The sequence below is a fragment of the Medicago truncatula genome, chromosome 2 (assembly GCF_003473485.1).
Source record: "Medicago truncatula cultivar Jemalong A17 chromosome 2, MtrunA17r5.0-ANR, whole genome shotgun sequence".
NCBI lineage: Eukaryota > Viridiplantae > Streptophyta > Magnoliopsida > Fabales > Fabaceae > Medicago > Medicago truncatula.
In genome coordinates this window covers 16,484,175-16,504,348 of record NC_053043.1, presented here as the reverse complement: position 1 = coordinate 16,504,348, position 20,174 = coordinate 16,484,175, and the positions used below count along the sequence as shown (strand labels likewise).

Here is a 20,174-nt window from a genome sequence, read left to right as displayed (position 1 = left end):
CAATAAAAAATTAATACTCTTATCACACAATATGAACTCTTTCGCATGGAAGATGATGAATCCATCTCCTCCATGCAAATGAGGTTCGCTCTATTGTTAACAAATTGCAAAACTTATGAAAAGACATCTCAAACCAAGATTGTACTAACAAAGTGTTAAGAGCATGACTAGAGATTGGCAGCCCAAGGTCATCGCAATAAAGGAATCTCAAAACCTTAACACCGTTGGAATCACCACTCTCTTTGGTAAACTCAACGAGCATGAACACGGGATCATACGGTTGAAATTTAGTGAGGAAGATCTCAAGAAGAGGGAAAAGAAATTTGTTGCGTTGAAAGCCTCCTCGTCTAAGGCAAACTTGTCAAACAATGGAGATAGTGACTCCGAATCTGTTGGCAGATTTTTATAAGAATATATAGGAATAACATCTCTAATTACATATTTTCTTAGGTTGTTTTTGGTTATGTTTTTTCTTTATTTTCTTTTTTCGAGTGTTTTGGTCTAGTCGACTAGTCCTCCCTTTTATATTTATTTTTTTCTTTTTTAATAAATATACATGAAATATGTGGTAGAAGATAAGAGTTTCAATTAGGTATCATCCTAGTTGAAATGTTTCTAATCTCCTTGATATCCAACCTCTCTTAACTTATAAAAAAAAAGTTTTGAAGCATGTTATATTAATTCAAAATTAAAAGGTCTTAAAACTAAGTGTGCCTTTCTAATTTTCATTTTAAGTGCAAAAATACCATCACATTGATGGTAGTACATAAAGACGGCTATTGTTGTAAAAAAAAAAAAAAAATTGTTCTAATTTTTTTTAGTCGTATCACATTTTTAAAATTTAAAAATAAGTGAGTGAAGTATCCGAAATTCGAACCCAACGCTACATATAATAATGCATTGTTTCTGCCAACTAAAATATGCTCACGGATACTATTTGAATTAATTTTTTTTTGCAAAATTATAATATAATTTGGGAATGAATAGCGGATTTGGATCCCCTCCTATCATTTCACTTATGCTATTGGTGGTGCACTAATCTCGACCATTAAGCTCACATGTTTTTTTGTTCTCGTTTGTTTTATTGTAAAAAAGAATTTAAGTGTAGACAAAAATAGGGATAACCAGTATATTAAATACCCTGTAAAAAAAATCTTCCTGGCTTTATACCTGGGCTCCACGTCGATTCATATAGCACCAAAGTCGTCCTAGCTCACCTCAACTATATATATATAATATATTGAAGCAATGTATACAAATTAAATTCCAATATTAACTTTGCATTTCTGATCTCTCAATTTTCTGCCGCTTCTTCATTTTTTCACATCATTATAATTCCACCTTGTACCTTTCTCTCTCTCTCTCTCTCTCTCAACCTGCTTTAACTTCTTCCTCAACTTGGAGATATGGTGGTATGTACCCTGGTTTCTTTTTTTTCATTATATATATATATATATATGCACTTTAATATACATTCTTTGTTTCTTATAACTGTATGTGTCTATACATTAGACATATACGTGCATTAGTAATGTTTACTCCTCCTTCATTTAGTATATATTTAGAATTGTCATAAACAAATTTGAATGGTTTCCAGTGCCTAATTAAGAACTTGGGATGTAATCCAATCCAGTCATGTCGAAAAAATGAGATCCATAAGGATTGATTTCATATGAGAGCAAAATATTAAATTATGTAGCATCTTATTAGGATACAATGAGTTTGCAAAAAAAATATGCAAACACATAACCACATTGTTTTTGCTTTCTTGTATTGCTAGCATATGCTCTAGAAGGAATAATGACGTGTAAGTGGTCTATGTTCGGTGAGTACGGTGTTGGCTCGACGTTAGTCAAGGGTCCTGTTAACCAATGTTCCAGAAATACTAATAGGGACCAAACCCATTGGAGGAGGAAAATATTGAATACCTAAATAGCCGTCAAATTTATCCTTTTCTTACTACTTGTAAGATGTTTTTTCTCTCAGCATTCCAGCACATGACAAAGTTATCTTTTTTGTCTGTTTATTTAGGTTCACATGATAATGTGAACTCTCTACAACTACAATCATTTATAGAAAGATTGGTAGAATGTGTCTAAATTTTTTGGTGGTGTGCTTAAGTATACAAGTAATACTAGTTTGACCATTATTGATATGACTATTTTGTGTGAACGGAATATACACTTTAACAATATTCTTCTCTTTCAATCAAAGCACGTAAGTGAAAACGAAACAAGAAGGAAAAAGGTGTTGTTTTAGTTCACGAGCACAATTTGCACAATGCTATATAAATATGTCACGAGTGATATGAAAAGGAAGTTATAAAATGTCTATCAAATATCCTTATTTGCTATTATTTTTTAATTATTGTTTATACTTCTCTTGATAAAAAAATATAAAATAATATAGGGCATTATACTTCTCATATTGAAGTGAATTTGGCATTGTCGCCCAAAACAAAAATTAAATGGACTTTAGACCTTTAATTTTAGTTTTTACCTTCAAGCCGGCTTCGAGTTTATAGTAAAATTTTGTCTAATTAATTAATTAGACAAAATTATGCAGGCCACACAAAAAATTAATTAATTAGACACAATCTACATAAAAAATTAATTAATTAACCAGCCCCTCTCAAAGAGCATTGTAATAGTCCCCACTCCCCCATTTGCATTTAACTTTTTCTTATAGTTTCTTGAAAATTTGATCAAAAATGACAAATTTATTTTGCACGAAATGTCCAAATAATAAAATCCCTATTATTGTATGAGAAAAGAAGCATCATCATTTTAAAAGAAAAACACTTCCTGTTACAGGAGAATGTTAGGATTTTTTATTTTTTTTTCATTTTAGAAAAATATAACAATTTTATGTGATAGCATGCAACATTTTCATATATTCATTTTAGGAAAAACTCATAATTTATGCTTCTCATACCACACTAATTGAGATTAGAGGGTAATTAAGTTTTTCATAAAATAATTAACAAAAGAAATGGTGGTTGTGCAGATAAACAAAGAAGAGAAAAAAATTATGCTCACTAAGCCATTGCAACTAGCAAAAGAATCAGATTCAGAAGAGTCTTATAGGGCTCCTAATCTTTTGCAACGACTATTAAGTTTATTCAAGAATGTACGCCCAGGATCTGATCTCACACGCTTTCAAGTAAGTAATATCTTATTTTTATTCATCTATCTATTGTTTGGGAGTAACAACGAGTTAAAAATCAAAACTCACACGATTCTTTGACACCAAATTTTTACTTAAAATCTTAAGATTTTGAATTGACGTTGATGTTTAAATCTCTTGATGGTGTAGATCTTTAACCTATTTTTTCTAGGATGTTTTTCGAGCTCTTCGATAAATGGTATCTGAGTTATAGTTCAATTTGATGGAGGGGTGAATATCACTATTGAGTTAGACATCAATGTGAATATGACTTTTTTTATCCATAATTATGTTTTGAGAACAACTTTCTGCAATCCTATCTTTTTCCATACACGTTATGTTTATTTTTGGATTGGAAATTTATGTGGAATAGATGCTAAAGCGGATACTAAGAAAACATACATGTGCATTAAAATAAATGAGAGTTGAATTATCTCACACACTTTCAAATAAGAATATCTCATTTTTATTCATATATCTATCTATCTTTTGGGAGTAACAACGAGCTAAAGACCAAAACTCACATACGCTTTGACACCAAATTTCCACTTAAAATTTTAAGACTTTGAATTGTCATTGATGTTTTAGTTTCTTGATGACGTAGATTTTTAACCTATTTTTTCTCTGATGCTCTTCGAAATCTCCTATAAATGATATCGGAATCATAGTTCAATTTGATGGAGGGGTGACTATCATTTTTTTTTTTTTAAGAAATAGGGTGAATATCATTTTTGAGTTAGACATCAATGCAAATATGACTTTTTATCCATAATTATGTTTCGAGAAGAACTTTCTGCAACCCTGTCTTTTTCAATATACCTTATGTTTATTTTTGGATTGGAAATTTATGTGGAATATATGCTAAAGTGGATACTAAGAAAATATATTTCATGTGCATTAAAATAAATGAGAGTTGAATCATCTCCATTTTTCAAAAGATATGAAGAATTTCATTTTTTTTTTTTACAAATATGAAGAATTTCATTTAGAAAGAGGTAGACACAAAAATGTTTCAATTAGAAAAATAGTTATAGTGGAATGTATGAATTCTTTTTTTTTTTTTTTTTTTTGTTGAGAAATATATCCTAACAAAATATAGAGGTATGGAGAGAGTTCCCTTGTCGGTTTATGTCATATATCCTTGTGGACTTGGACATCAATGTGCACATGACATTCATAGTTCATGTTCATATTTATATTTATAAAAACCTGTGCATCACTTTCAACCAAAATTCTTGTCCTTTGGGACCAAAATATGATAAGATTTGTCAAAATATATATGTTTGATTTTCTTTTAAATGGTTTACCTTCATTTTGAATTATATATATATATATATATATATATATATATATATATATATATATATATATTAAAGAAAAAACTATTTAAACTGTCGTCCTAATATATTTTTTATTATCAATCGGTTGATGTTGATAACTCATGCTTGGATTTTGGCATAGTCCCTCCAAGAGGCAAGAGTTGTGATTGTCAATTTATTTTTATTTATTAATAACATTTTTACTTAAAATGACAAGTCACAAGAGATGAAAATATGGATTTGAATTGAGTGACTTTGTGGTAGGAAAGTTACGGTGACTTTAGTGTAATTTTTTTTCGTTTTATGAAAGAAAAATATAAAATAGAAATGATAGATAATATAAGAAAGTAAACAACATACGAGATAGAGATAGACACAAAGTCGTGTGACTTTCCCACCTTAAATTAGGGAATCCGGATCCATGCAAATATAGTTGGGATGCCTTATTTGTCATGTGATGTTTTTGTACTATAAACTTTTTTTTAAATAAAAAAAAAATTAAAGTAAAAAAGGCAGCAAGTTTTGTGTACTCTAATTTGAAATGAAGCTTATAAGTGACCCTTCAGATAAATATGCAATTATATTATCAAAAAGAAATATATAATCAATGCATCTACTTGTATTTATTTTTAATCAATTCAGAAGTCCTAGCTCATCTGGCAAAATACCGAAATTGTTAGGCCGGATGTCATGATCGGGGTTTGAACTCCGGTACCTCCACTTATGTGTATGAGTTTATAATGACTTTACCATTTTGTCTATCTACAAAAAAAAAAAAAGTTCGAAAATACAAACCATCTATAATAGTACTCAATGTAGAATTGTGATGGCACAATAATTTGTGACATGTATTGCAGAGATTGATGAGAAAAGTTTTTTTGTTACATGCAGCTGCCACCACAATTTAACTTACCAAAATCACAACTTCAATGCTATGGTGAATCAGTGTATTGCACTGCTTCAGATTTGCTAAGCATATGCAATAAAGGACAGAGTCCATTGGATAGGTTCATATCTGTTGTAGCATGGTCCATATCTACCACACGTCCTATATCATTTGGTGTTGCTCCTTATAACCCTATTCTTGGTGAGACACACCATGTTTCAAAGGGAAATCTTAATGTGTTACTAGAACAGGTACTCTCTCAATTTTGAATTTGATAAACAATTTAATTAGCATTTTATTCCATAAACTATGAGTTTAATTGATATACACTACATAGTATAGTAATAAGAACTTACTATTTTTGCTCCAAAAAAAAGAGAACTTATTGTATTGTCACTTAAGTTCGCTATACTTTCAGTCATCATTTCAATGTATACTTATACAACTTTGTAAATGGGCTTACAAAGCACCTAACTAGGCCCAATACCACTTAGTTGCTTGCCCTCCAAGCATCTTAACTAACTTGGTTCGTTAGTTGCTTACGCTGCAAGTAACTTAACCAATCCTAACTAAAATTCTGAGTTATACCTAAATCAACTTCAAATCAACATTTTTAGCCTCGAATTTGAATTATATCTCAATATTATTGTCTGTTTTTGAATTTTATGTTAGTCCTCACAATTTTGTCCTTAGTTAAAAGACGTATCGGTGGTTGAAAAGAATGGGCATTTATACACTTAATTTATTCTCGATTTTAAGCAATGTGAAACATTTTAATGTACCAAAACACATGCTATTCTCATAAAGCTGAAATATGCTCTCAATAAACTCTTTCAAATGCAATGTTGTTGGTAAATCAAGTGTAAGTAAGTGTTTTTTTATTGAATGGAAAAATGGATGTTGAATAACATATAAGTGAAAGGTTAAAATGTGATGTCTGATTCACCTATTGTGGTCCAATTTAATAATACCCCAACCCCCTTATGATATAATGGTTATTTATTTACACGTATCTGCAGGTGTCACACCACCCTCCAGTAACTGCACTCCATGCAACAGATAAGAAGGAAAACATAGAAATCACATGGTCTCAGCAACCTGTTCCTAAATTTTATGGTATATATCTTGAACTTTTCTTGGATCATAAGTATTTCCATCTCATTCACTTGCAAGTTGCAATGAAATAGAATATATCATTTCCATAAGATTCTAATTTTTCAAAGGCTTAAATGTCTTTCGTCCCTGCAAATATAGGCCATTTGAATTTTCGTCCCTGAAGTTACTAATCCTTCCAATATGCCCCTGCAAATATTAATCATTTGACTTTTGGTCCTAATTACATATGATTAGTAACTTCAGGGACGAAAATTCAAATGACCTATATTTGTAGGGATGAAAGACCTATTTAAGCAAACCACCTCGCTCAATCATCACTTGCCACATGTGCACCACGTCGCTAATGACAGCCCACCTCAGCAAAAAAATCTAATTAGGACCAAAAGTCAAATGATTAATATTTGCAGGGGCAGATTGGAAGGATTAGTAACTTCAGGGACGAAAATTCAAATGACCTATATTTACAGGGACGAAAGACATATTTAAGCCTTTTTCAAATTATTACTGATGTTTATGTTTCAATGTTTGTGTCGTATTCAGTATTCGTGTCCTTGTCGGTTTTTCTAAATACAACTCATTAGTGTAAAAAATTGTGTAGATTGAGTATCTTAAATCAAATGTGTAGGCACATCAGTTGAAGCTCAAGTCCGCGGTAAAAGGCAATTGAAGCTCTTAGATCATGGGGAAACATATGAGATGAATTCTCCTAACCTTTTCTTTAGAATTCTTCCAGTTCCTGGTGCTGATTGGGTTGGCACTGTTGATATAAGGTGCATAGAGACAGGCCTAGTAGCTGAGTTATCCTACAAATCAGGTCATTCTTTTCTAGGACTTGGTGGAAGTCATAAAGTGATCAAAGGGAAGATCTTTGACTCTTCATCCTTGAAAGTTATATATGAACTTGATGGTCATTGGGACAGGTATTGTAGCTTTCTTATAAGAAATATTACAAAATTCAGACTTAACCATATGGTTCAATCGGAAACCGGCCAATTCGCCTGTTGGTTTGGTTATGGTTACATTGCAGTCTAGTTGAACCGTTTTAACGGTGGTTGGTTCAATTATGTTTAATTTTTTGCACTTATTTACTTGCTTTTTTAGTATATTTTTTAAACTTGTCATCGTGTTCAATATCGTTGAACCAATTGAACCATGATCCAATAATCTCACATGTTTGATCCGGTCCGACATTAAAATATTGCATCTAAGTACATATTAACTTTCACTTTTTGTTAAAAAAAAAAAAAAAAAAAACTTTCACTTTTTCTGTTTTAGATTTATTTATATATGTAGTAAAATGTATATGAAATATATGAGAAGTCTTAAAGATCCTAAAGAATTGATTAATGAAAGTTTATACAATTGGCTTAATATACTTTCAATAATTATATTGCTAATTCATATACCTTAGTGTAATTCTCATCCAATTTGTTAAGCAGGACTGTAAAAATGAAGGATAGAGAAAATGGTAAAGTTGCAGTGATATATGATGCAACAGAAGTCATTACAAGGCTACAAGCTCCTATTCTCAAGGATGAAAAGGTACCAAAAACAATTCACCTTTTAATTATTTCATTTATGGACCAATTTCTCTCTTGTTATCATTTATAAGACTAACAAATAAAAGCAAATTCATGTACCTACAAACAAATCAAAAAATTTAATTTATTTAGTATATTATAGCACTAACACTTCAAATTGAAGTTATATCTGATGGCAATGACACGTGATTATATTCAATAAATTTATTTTTTGAAATTATTATAATGTGCCAATAACGTGTCAGACTGTCAGTGTTATATGTATCAGTATTATATGGATTGACATGTTTTGTTGAATGTGCTATGAAATTCTTTTGTTCATTAGAGTGTATGGCCAACTGAATCAGTCCATGTTTGGAGTGGATTGAGCCAAGCCATAGTGAGCAAAGATTGGGAGAAAGCAAGAGAAGCAAAGCAAGTAGTGGAGGAGAGACAGAGAGAGCTCATGAGAGAAAGAGATTCAAAAGGGGAAAATTGGATTCCTAAGCATTTTGTAGTGTCTTACAGCAAAGAAGTAGGGTGGGACTGTACACCTATTCATAATTATGTATCAGCTGCTCCAATCATAGCACTATAATTGTATTATGTATTTGATTTATTTTCTTTTTAATATTTATGCAATTAAACATTGAAATAAAAATAATTTTTATTAGATAAAAAAAAATAATTTTTATGTTAAATTAACTTATTGTGAAGAACAGAAAGAGACAAAAAAAACTTCAAAGTACAACAACTGTTTTTAATCTAGGAGAAATGATGACCATTTATTTAGAAACATGGTGAGAAATGATGACTATAATTGTATTATGTATTTGTGTTTTTTTTTTTTTTATATTTATGCAATTAAAAATTGAAATAAAAATAATTTTTATTAGATAAAAAAAATAATTTTTATGTTAAATTCACTTATTGTGAAGAATAGAAAGAGAAAAAAAAAAAAAAACTTCAAAGTACAACAACTTTTTTTAATCTAGGAGAAATGATTTCAAGCAAAGAGAGAAACATGGTGAGAAAGGAATCTAACTGGATATATTTAATGACAATAAATCTTTTATATAATACAACTTTTTACATTATAAAATTTTAGGATTGTAGAGTTGTGTCTCAATCCAAAGCATAAAAGATTTTAGAGCTCTAAAAGAGTTTAAAAGGGGGATTTACATTCACCTCCCTCTAAGACATTGTGAGCTCAAAGCGACAACCTTCATATCTCCAATATGCAATCTGTATTTTTTTTATCACTAGAACGTTTTATATCCATTTTTATTAAGATATCCAATTATTGAATACATAAAATAATTATATATTCATATTTGATTATTTCAATCAAATCTATCATTAATAATTTTTTTGAAGAAACTAAAATGAATTATATTACTAAAAACACCGTAATTGTTATAGCACAAGGCGTGCCAAAACAATAAAAAAAAAAAAAAAAAAAAAACAACAACAACAACAACATGGGGGTATTGACAAAGCCATTCATGGATATAGGGGGTTGGATCAATATTCAACTCATAATTTGGTGCCAACTACTTGTTTGAATGACTCATTTGATGATATTTTTGATAGAATGTTTGAATTTATGTAACTATGTTAGTAATTAAAGTAATATTTTCTTTTGTCAAGTAGTCTAGTAATAATTACTAACATAATTACATAAAGTTAAACATACTATAATTGTTTTTAGATAAACGAAATAACAATAGTAATTGAAATCACACGAATACACTCATAAGTTGAGGGGTTCAAATTCTGATCATAGCATCCGACCTAACAATTTTGACATTTTTACGAGTTAAATTATGACGTATGACTCAATATATTTGTTTTTATTTAGCAAAAGAAAAAAAAGCTAAATGACATTACACAATATCCTTAAATTCAGATATTCTTTTCGTTTACTATTAATTCAAAATCGATTTAGTAACACTAAAATAATTTTTTAATCTTAACGAAACAATTTTATAATTTCTTACTAATTTAGATAAAAGAGGAGAGAGAGACCAAAACAAAGAAAGTGTATGCTACACCCAAAATATTGGACCTGAATGAGTCTGATTGACTCTTATATGGCACATGGGTGTCAATCTTCCTTATATCCATCCCAATCATCCATAGCCCTCATTGACTGAAAATGTTGAAAAACTCAAGCCTGCATAAACTACAACATATCAGTATCAGAATAAAAAAACATGTTTAACATGTAAATAAACAAGCAACTCATTATAATGTATACTCGTAACAAGGTCGAGTGTGTTAGCTAGCTGTAAAGTCTTATAATTTGCTCCATTGTCAAGCTCCCTATACATGTGATCAGTGAGGGTAGCCGCTTCCCATGCCTAATCGGAAACCAACTCTAGATGCCTTTAGTACTTCAGGTCTGTTACGTCCACATAGTTTACGCTCTTGTCATTGAAGAGTGTGACATCCACCAAATATAGTAGATATATGTAGGGAGTCTGGTCCCACTTCATGTGGAACTCTTCAACATCACCATGTTCTTGAAGACGCTTCTTAAAATCTGCCCTTAACCAGCCGAAACGTTCATGAACACCCTTTTTTTCTCACTTGATACTCAGCCTCAACCACATCAACTTAACCATCGTATAAACTGCCTCATTCATGAAAAGAGGACCTTTGAGTTCTAGGAGCTGACCCTCGATGGGGAGGTGCAACAAACATGATAAATCATCAAGTGTCGCTATGATCTCCCCAATCAGAAGATGGAAGCTAGACGTCTCCTTGTGCAATCTTTCAATAAAAAGCAGACAACGTCGTAGTCAAGGATGATAACTTACATTTTGGAATCATTGAAGGCCATTGACTCGCATGGCATCTTTGAACCATCATTCTTGCATGCTATCCAAATTTGATTATAGTATAGACTACGAATTTTTTCTGTTGTTCACACACTTTAAATTCGCGCATTACTACAAAAATTAAAAAACAAAAAATTAATATCATGATATGATTCAATTCAGTTTACATAAATAAAAATAATCATAGCATTCAGTTTACATAAAAAAAAATAAAAAAAAAATAGTACAAGAGTTGTAAAGTCTTAGTACTCTGTCAGACATGTGATAGACCACATGAAGATGGCACTATTTGAGCACAAACATGTCATGTGGGCCACTAGAATAGTCATCCAGTGGTTGTGGTTCTACCTTCACCTCCCACCCGCGGCTGCTCATCATCAGTCGCGTTCTCCACCTCCACCACCACCTCCTCCATATGGTGTTGCACGGGTTGGGGTTCAGGCTAACGACCATCATCACAGTGTCTCATGCCTCTGCACTTGCCCATCCTCCCTTCTGCTTCATTCCTCTCATGTTGTTCTCGTCTAGCAGAAGCAGTCATGGAAAACCTATCTTGTTTAAAGCGGTCGATGTAGTCCATATCTGAAACATGCAACATCACATGTACATACAATTAACAAAAATCAACAATAAACCAAAAACAACATTAGTGTTTCAGTTCAGATTATATAAGCTGAACCAGGAACAATTTAGTTTGGCAAATATAATCCGAACAAGTTCAATGACAAATAAAGGAAATTACAACCCAAACATTTAAAAATTGAGGGAATGAGACCTTACCTTGTGCTTGTTGTTTTAAAATGCTTGAAATTAGGAGAGAACATTAAACCCATAAAATTTTCGACATAAATCATGATCAATCTCAATAAAACAAACATGAACATCCTCTCTCTGATACCACTTGTTGGAATTAATTTAATAATTCATCAATATAAATCATGATCTATAAAGATTAAAATTATAATCATAACTTTATTGGAGGAATAAACATATAACATATGGACATGAATATTATCGAATCTATAGCATGTTTGATCTATCAAGAATTATAAGTAACTAGGTATTATAAATATTTGGATCAGGGATGGAAAAGTTCTTCTTGCAATAATCCATAATAAAAAGAACGGTTAGGAGTGGCTAATTTAGTTTTTCCTCAATTGGTATTCTTATGGCTCAAATTCTCTTTGGACGGGAAGAATAGTGAATATGCTTGTGTATGATTTATTGTAGACAATCGGCGATGGCCAATTAGGGTTTCACATTGTTCCGTTAATGAGTCATCCAGATATTGATTCAATATTGAGTTCATATCAATTAATTATATAATTAATTATCTAAATAGAAATCTAATCAGCGATTTACTTTATTAGATTACTAATTAATTAATGTTAATAAATGCTAACAATTGCCCTTGGAGCATTGGATAAGGGAATAAAAATAGAAATATAACATTGGAAAATGGTAAAAATTGATAAATTTAACTTTATAAAAGTCAAAATGTTGTCGAAACCAATGCAAACATGTTACTTTTGGCTTCCTTAATCATTGCCCTGTTAGCAAGACCCATAAATAAATAACTAATATAATTATAATAAAGATAGTTGTCCACATAATGACGTTGAAATATAATTATATAATAAATTTGAATCTAAATCAACTATTCTTGATCGAACGATCACCTCGCCAAATGCGTGAAATCTTGATTATAACCTATAGGAGAGCAGGATCCCTTGTCCACATATCGACGTTGAAATATAATTATATAATAAATTTGAACCTAAATCACATAATCTTGATTGAACGATCACCTCGCCAAATGCGTGAAATCTTGACTATAGCTTATTGGAGAGCAGGTCCTTGTCCATGTAATGACGTTGAAATATAATTATATAATAAAGGGTTAATGGTGCTTTACCTCCTGTAATATAGGCCATTTTTAGGTTTACCCCCTGTAAAATATATTTTTTGATTTACCCCTCCGTAAAAGTTTTTTTTCCATAATACCCCCTAATAGGTCATACAAAAACCAAATTTTTTGTAAAAAAAAAAATAAAAAATTCGTTTTTGTTTGGCCTATTAGGGGGGGTATTCTGAAAAAAAAAATTTTTTACAGGGGATCAATTCGGAAATGACCTATATTACAATGAGATAAAACACTATTAACCATATAAATAAATTCGAATCTAAATCACCTAATCTTGATTGAACGATCACCTCGCCATATGCATGAAATCTTGACTATAGCCTATAGGAGAGCAGGGTCTCTTGTCCACGTAATGACATTGAAATATAATTATATAATAAATTTAAATCTAAATCACCTAATTTTGATTGATCGATCACCTTATCTAAATGCGTGAAATCTTGACTATAGCATATACGAGAGTAGGATTCCATTTTTGAAAATTACAATTATATTTATCACAGCCATAAAGTTTCTTTTGACTAAATTACAAGGAAAAAAAAGTCAAATGACACTACTCACTATCCTTAAATATAGAGATTCGTTTTATTTACTATAAAGTAGTAACACTGAAATAATATTTTATCTTAAATAAACAATTTTTTATTTTCTTACTAATTTTTACAAAGAAAGAGGACAAAAATAGAGGTTTGGGGTTGGCAAAAAATGACCAAAACAAAGAAAGCATTCACTGTGATCTGTTATAACCAGAATCCTGTTTTATTAGTAGCAAAGGAAAATACGAACACCTTTTCCATCTGTATTAATTTCCAATTTTGATATCAAAAACCATCACCAATATTCATTCACCTTCTTAAACCAAAAAATATTCATTCACCTTCTCATCTTAGATATATTCATTTCTGATTCATATATCAAATCATCAACAATATTCATTAATTCCTTCATCCTCTAGTACTCTATTTTCAGACATGGTACACACCTTCTCATCTTTTCTCTCTGTTTATTTATCTATTTTATACAAATTCTCTGTTATTCTATGCACCTTTTTATTAGCTTCTTCATATAATTTTCTGCCGGAAAAATAAACTTAAAGCTGTATTCCGGCAACCTTAATTTTTGTTCGTATCGATGTTTGATTGTGGCTAGTGGATCGTTCCATTATTATTTTATACATGTATTATGATATTATAATAATGATTTACTTTTGTATATATTAATGCACATGTGAATGACCTACTTTAGTTGATTCCTTTTTCTCTTTTCGTGCACATAACGCTGAGAAAAGAATAATACAATAATAGTATACACATTTGCTTTGAAATTCATCATGTATCCGCCATTTGTGACTTTGTGCTTACATCCATTAAACTAGTTGAAGGAATTTGGATGTAGCTAGCATTGTATTTAGTACTTGCTTTTACTCTTTTTTTTTTTTTTTTTCTTCCTTTTTTGTTGTTAGTCCTACATTCCCCCACATTCACGTAGTAAACCCACGTCGATGGCCGTTGTATTGAAATCATATGGTGTAGATTTTAAATTCGGTTTTTTTGGTTGTTAATAAAATAAATAATTTACTTGAATCTCAATGCAACAGCTACCAATGTGATTGACCGCGTTGAAGTGTGAGGGAACATATAACAATAAAGAATCTAAATTTAGTTTTCTTTGTGTTAAAGTTAAGTAGGAAGAGAAATCCAAGGATTGAAATGAAATTCTAGACCTGTCACTACTAATTTAAGGGGTGGTAAAGAAGGATTGAGTTTGTAGGATCAGTCCGTTTAATGCAATATTTTAGCGGGTTGGGTTGAGGTTTTAAACTCGATCCCTTAAATTGATTCACTCTGATACACTTACTGAAAAAGCATGATGGGGCGAGCCGGTTCGTGAATTTTCTTTAAATGAAAATTGTCATTTACTGTTTTATTGAGAAATTACATGGATTACAACATAAAGTCATAAGTGTGCTATTGTTAATTATTATTTAGAGAGCTTTTTAACAACAACAACAAATCATTTAAAAAAAAAAAAAACAAATCATGTCACTTAAAAAAAGTGAATAAAACAACATCAAATTATGAATTTTTATGATTTATATGAATAAAAAAATATTTATTTAACGGGTTAGTTTGCCAAAGAGCGGGGCATGTGACAGAGAGAGAATTGAGGTTTGAATCTTGGTTCATGTATAGTGCAATGTTCATTTCAACTGAATTATATACTTACGAGGACTCAACCGCCTTTTAGTTGTGTTATATGCCCAAATAGAAAAATAAATTTACCGTATTTTAGTTGTGTTATATGCATAAATAGAAAAGTTAATTGTTTCACCACCAAAAAAACCAAAATTAATTGTTTGATTAAGATCAAACGGCTGATATCTCATTGAAAAACATAGAAAATTAGCCCTGGTGCGTTACACTTACACGCTTTTTTTCTTGGTACAATCTTTATACGCTTTTTATGTCTATCTTTTCTATTTTGCATAAAAGAAACAAAATTCGTTAAAATCCTTAAGGTGTAAGAAATCAAATATTTCTTGTTTCATTAGATATATTTGTCCACATAATTAATAACGAAGTCAATTATACACATGTGCTTATGACAAATTCCATCAATGTGCATTGACTTACGATATTTAACCGAATGAAGGTTATAAATTACCACCAGTAAAATACTATTTGTTTGTATGAAATTTTGTGCACCTAATCCATTATCAAATTCACAATATTCAAATCTGTGAATTCCTTCAATTTTTTTTGTATGGAAATGCAGGAAATTGCAAATAATATTGTGTTGACGAAGCCATTTTCGTTAAGAAATGATTCAGATTCAGATTCAGAGGAAAATTACAGTGCTCCTAATCTATTGCAACGTATATTAAGTCTTCTTAAGAATGTGCGGCCAGGATCTGATCTCACACTTTTTCAGGCAAGTTTAATTTCACACATTTCTTCTTTCTTGTTTGGTTTAAATTTTCTTCATTTCTTATGTTTTAGGATGAGTAAAAAGAGGGGAAATTTTACTGTTTTTTTTGGGTTTAGAGGAGAAATAGGAACTAAAGGAAATAGTATATGAATCTTAAATAAAAGTAATCAAGAAATTATGAGGACAACCGTTATTTTTGACAAAATCTATAAATTATCATATGAAGAAAATATGGCCCAAGTGGCTGGTAGTTTGACCCTTTGACCATATGTTAAGGATTGAATCTTAGTGTATGTTTAGTATGGCGTCAGGGTATCTAAAATCACAGCAAAAAATTATGTTAAGAGATTCCACTTTGTAACTTTTACTTTTGCACGTCAAGATACTATGTCATCGTGCGGCGGTGGTGAAAAGAAAAAACAAGTCGGGGTATTGGTTAATATTATCCTTATTTTTTTGGTCAATGGGATATTTTTTGGTCAAAAAAAGTCTAAAGCGGTTGAATTGAGAAATTAATTAAGTGTGTCAAAAATGCAATTAATTTTTTTTTTAAGGTAATATTTGTTTAATTCTTTTATAAATATTGTCTCTCTCTCTCTCTCATATTTTACATGATCAAATACTGTAAAGCCAAAGTTTTTTTTTAATTATATTTTTACTTTTATTTTCTCTTGCCAACAACTAAAAAAATATCTTATTTCCACTATTTTTCCTGTACATATTTTTGTTTACTTTCTTCCACTCATTCTTTTTAAAACCAAATATATTGTTTAGAATTTAGTAAAATAGTTTTTTAGAATATCTAACAATGTTTGAACAAGATGATATGATTGGCTTCCAAAGTTGCAATATCCAATTTATACAACAAAAAATCGAAGAGAAAAATGAGAAAATAAAACGTAATATATGTCTCATTTTTCTTTCATTTTTTTGGTCGAGTAAATCAATTCATTTATCTTATTTTTCACCAAAGTTTTCCCTTTTCATGCATTTTTTTTGAAACAAATAAAGTGCACACAAGCATAAACATGGTTATAGATAAATATAGTTTTAAATAATTATCCAGTAACATTTTAATGTGATGCTTTGTACAATAATTAAGTTCATATTATAGATTATTGTAAAAAAAATGTTCATATTATAGATAATATATATGTACTTTATATTATTTACAAGAGATTGATTCCACTAAAAGAAAGTTGATCCATAAAAAAATAACAATGTGTTGTTGGTTGCTTGGTGCAGTTGCCACCATTATTCAACTTCCCAAAGTCACAACTTCAGTGCTATGGTGAATCAGTATATTCCACATCTTCAGACTTACTAAGCAAGTGTAACACTGGGCAGTGTAAAATTGAAAGACTGATTTCTGTTGTAGCATGGAGCATATCAACCACAAGACCTCCACTTTTTGGTGTTGCTCCTTATAATCCAATTCTTGGAGAAACTCATCATGTTTCCAAGGGAAATCTTAATGTCCTACTAGAACAGGTACATGTTTTTTCCATTATGATACATGCTTAGTTTGGTCACAAAATGATTAATTTGATGTGTGACAAGACTCGCACAACTTGGCCAACTTAGGTTTGAATCACAGTTGGGAGAAGTGCTCATATATAGTGTCTGACACGTCTCGAATAAGATTAGACTAACCTACAATTATGTATACCGAAGTTCCCAGATTGGTGGACCTATTGGCTGAATGGGCCAGCCAACCCGACCTAATATTCTATTCGAGTTACTAAAGACGCCAATATATATGGTTATTTTATAGTTTAAACCATGTTAAAATTTAGTTCAATCGGACGGGCTTACCTGTTTTTTTAGTCGAACCAATGCTAAAACATAGACCAATCGGATCGGCTCATTAGGCCAAGCCATTTGAAACCTCTAATGTATACTGACAATGTAAATTTACGTAAAGTTTAAATAATTTTGTTGCATTATAAACAAGTTTTACATTGAATAATTTGTTAAGATGGCGAAGGATGGTTGGATGTCTATGTAAATTTTACACTTCTGTTTATAAACTCATTTTCCATAGATGATTGAATTCTTGTATTTGATTGTTTGCAGGTTTTACACCATCCTTCTGTATCTGCCCTTCATGCAACTGATGAGACGGAAAACATAGAAATCATATGGTGTCAATATCCTGCTGCAAAGTTCAATGGTAAAAATATGTCATCTCTTGTGTGATAAGAGAAACTTAATTTTTACTAGATTTAATAAATTTGTATGCAAAAAATTGTAGGTACTTCAGTGGAAGCTCAGGTGCACGGAAAAAGGAAACTAAGGCTCCTCAATCATGGAGAAACATATGAAATGAATTCTCCAAATCTCTTTATAAGAATTCTTCCTGTTACTGGAGTTGATTGGATTGGGAATGTCAACATCAGGTGTATAGAAACAGGTCTTGTGGCCGAGTTAAGTTACATAAGTCAATCATTCTTTGGATTTGGTGGTAATAGAAGATTAATAAAGGGGAAGATTATTGATTCACTGACATCTAAGGTTCTCTTTAGAGTTAATGGTCACTGGGATAGGTATGTATCTCACTTTTAAACTTTCACTTCTTATCTCAATAGTGGAACTGTCGATTTGTTATTCTTAACACTTTGATGATGATATCGTATATACTATGTTCCTAATTAATACTATAATATGATGCAGTACTGTAACACTGAAGGATACAAGTAATGGTGAAGAAAGGGTGATATATGATGCAAAAGAAGTCATTTCAAGGCTCCAAGCTCCTACTGTCAAGGATGCAGAGGTAACGACTAATGCGCAATATGTGTGTATATGTGCGCGAACGTGTTTCATTTGTTTGCATTATACTGTTAGCTGAATTTCTAGGGAACATGTATAAGTTGAATCTTTTTCTTGCACAAAGATATTGAATTTTGATTGCTCTTGTTCCAATCGAAGTATAAATATTTAGAGAATGAAAAGTGTACGGGTGCACCAAAAGTCTATAATTCCATGAAAGTTGAGGCATGAATAGTTTATACATTCACTCTATTCATCCCACTGAGTCGCCTTCAAACTGTGGAAAAAATCATGAGCATGCAAGACTTGAAATCGGACAATAGCTCTGAAAATTGGTGTTACGGACTCGACGTTGAAACATTGACATTATAAGGAGGCCTAAGCCACGCACGGGGATTGACTGACCCTTTAGCCCCTTAACCTGAATTGGGGGTCTACTGTTCCGGTGCACAAAGAAGCACTACATTCAAGTGCACAAAGAAGTACTATATTACTTGAGAATCAAGTAAAGCGGTGCAGCAGACTTGATTTTGGAAAGAAAAATAAAATTAGAGGAGCAATGATGTTTAATGTATATATTTTGCATATGATAGCTCAATAAACAGAAGCATATTTTTTTTCTTCATATATGAATGCGAATGTGTTTATCTTTCTGAATTTAGTCTGAGATTCTCTTCTGTTTGCTTCATCAGAGCGTGTGGCCAACTGAATCGGCTCTTATTTGGAGTTCGTTAAGCCAAGCCATCTTGAGCAAAGACTGGGAAAAAGCAAGAGAAGCAAAGAAAATTGTGGAGCAGAAACAAAGGGAAGTCTCAAGAGAAAGAGAGTCCAAAGGAGAAACTTGGGTTCCTAAACATTTCATACTATCTCAAAGCAAAGAAGGGTCTTGGGACTGTTTACCTATTCAAAAGTGGGTCCCACCCTCTCCTATTGTAACATTGTAATTTGTCATATAGTTTAACATTTCAGCATTACTATAATATTGATAAAGTCATCATTAGTTAGGCCAGCTGATTTATCTATAAACTAAACAATTATTGTCTACCTTGTGGTATACCTCATTTTGGTTGGTTCTCAGAAGAAACCAATTTTCTCTCAAAACACAAGTTTGGCTACCCAAAATATTGAGTTCAATACTTTCCTTTCACTTCATTTGGATTTTAAATATCATACCAATGGCTTAAATTATAGTCGTGGGAACGTGGTTATGCCGCAATCTGTTATATTGCAGAAAAATGCAGCCGATGTGATCGAAATTACAGTTGCAAGACCTCCAAATTCTTTATATTATGGCTGCAATTAAACTACATATCGTACCGGACATTAAAATTTATAAATTGTGTGTGTATTCTAATCATGCAATCTAAAAACTTCACATGGGACCAAAAAACTTACAGATTTCACTGGCAGAAATTTCTCTTGATATGATTGCTTCATAATCTTTAATTACAAAGCACATAATTAAGGGCTTCTTTGGATTAATGTATCTGAGTTATCTACAGGCAAAGAACTTATGATACTGTTCAAGAGAGATTATAGAAACAACTTATGTTTTCACTTTATTTTCACAAGATCTCCAAGATAGCTTATAAAAACAGCTTATAGCTTATATGAAAAAGTTTGACTTTGTTTATCTTATGATAAAAATAAAAATAAACACTTACATAAGATAAGCGCTTATGCTATAAGGCATTAATCAAG

The 20,174-nt window shown here is 31.1% G+C and overlaps 2 protein-coding genes across 6 annotated transcripts; both read left to right on the top strand.

The window, feature by feature from the left end:
• Positions 1-1,251: 1,251 nt before the first annotated feature.
• LOC11444380 (oxysterol-binding protein-related protein 4C) lies at positions 1,252-8,661 on the top strand. Of its 4 annotated transcripts, XM_024776067.2 has the most exons (8): positions 1,255-1,412; positions 1,781-1,965; positions 3,007-3,162; positions 5,376-5,621; positions 6,390-6,486; positions 7,112-7,406; positions 7,926-8,028; positions 8,353-8,625. In XM_024776067.2, exons 3-8 carry the CDS (start codon positions 3,031-3,033, stop codon positions 8,602-8,604), a joined length of 1,125 nt encoding a protein of 374 aa, XP_024631835.1. In that variant the 5' UTR covers positions 1,255-1,412; positions 1,781-1,965; positions 3,007-3,030; the 3' UTR covers positions 8,605-8,625. The 4 variants fall into 4 exon arrangements, with proteins under 4 accessions (XP_013463406.1, XP_039686413.1, XP_024631835.1 ...); XM_013607952.3 differs by lacking the exon at positions 1,781-1,965 and having other exon boundaries at positions 1,252-1,412; positions 8,353-8,661; XM_039830479.1 differs by lacking the exon at positions 1,781-1,965 and having other exon boundaries at positions 1,252-1,412; positions 3,007-3,129.
• A 4,764-nt stretch (positions 8,662-13,425) lies between these two features.
• On the top strand, positions 13,426-19,609 carry LOC11441576 (oxysterol-binding protein-related protein 4B). 2 transcript variants are annotated; one of them, XM_003594998.4, is made up of 7 exons: positions 13,426-13,747; positions 15,549-15,704; positions 16,947-17,192; positions 17,778-17,874; positions 17,956-18,247; positions 18,375-18,477; positions 19,166-19,609. In XM_003594998.4, the coding sequence occupies exons 1-7, from the start codon at positions 13,745-13,747 to the stop codon at positions 19,415-19,417; spliced, it is 1,149 nt and encodes a 382-aa protein (XP_003595046.2). In that variant the 5' UTR covers positions 13,426-13,744; the 3' UTR covers positions 19,418-19,609. The 2 variants fall into 2 exon arrangements, with proteins under 2 accessions (XP_003595046.2, XP_024632321.1); XM_024776553.2 differs by lacking the exon at positions 13,426-13,747 and having other exon boundaries at positions 15,377-15,704.
• Positions 19,610-20,174: the final 565 nt, after the last annotated feature.

Bases quoted from the DNA above. Each gene is read 5' to 3' on its own strand.
- LOC11441576 (XM_024776553.2), top strand. From the start codon at position 15,537: ATGGAAATGCAGGAAATTGCAAATAATATTGTGTTGACGAAGCCATTT. The intron at 15,705-16,946 runs GCAAGTTTAATT...TGCTTGGTGCAG, and splicing joins CTGATCTCACACTTTTTCAG to TTGCCACCATTATTCAACTT. The intron at 18,248-18,374 runs GTATGTATCTCA...AATATGATGCAG, and splicing joins GTTAATGGTCACTGGGATAG to TACTGTAACACTGAAGGATA.
- LOC11444380 (XM_013607952.3), top strand. The intron at 5,622-6,389 runs GTACTCTCTCAA...ACGTATCTGCAG, and splicing joins TTAATGTGTTACTAGAACAG to GTGTCACACCACCCTCCAGT. The intron at 8,029-8,352 runs GTACCAAAAACA...TTTGTTCATTAG, and splicing joins CTATTCTCAAGGATGAAAAG to AGTGTATGGCCAACTGAATC.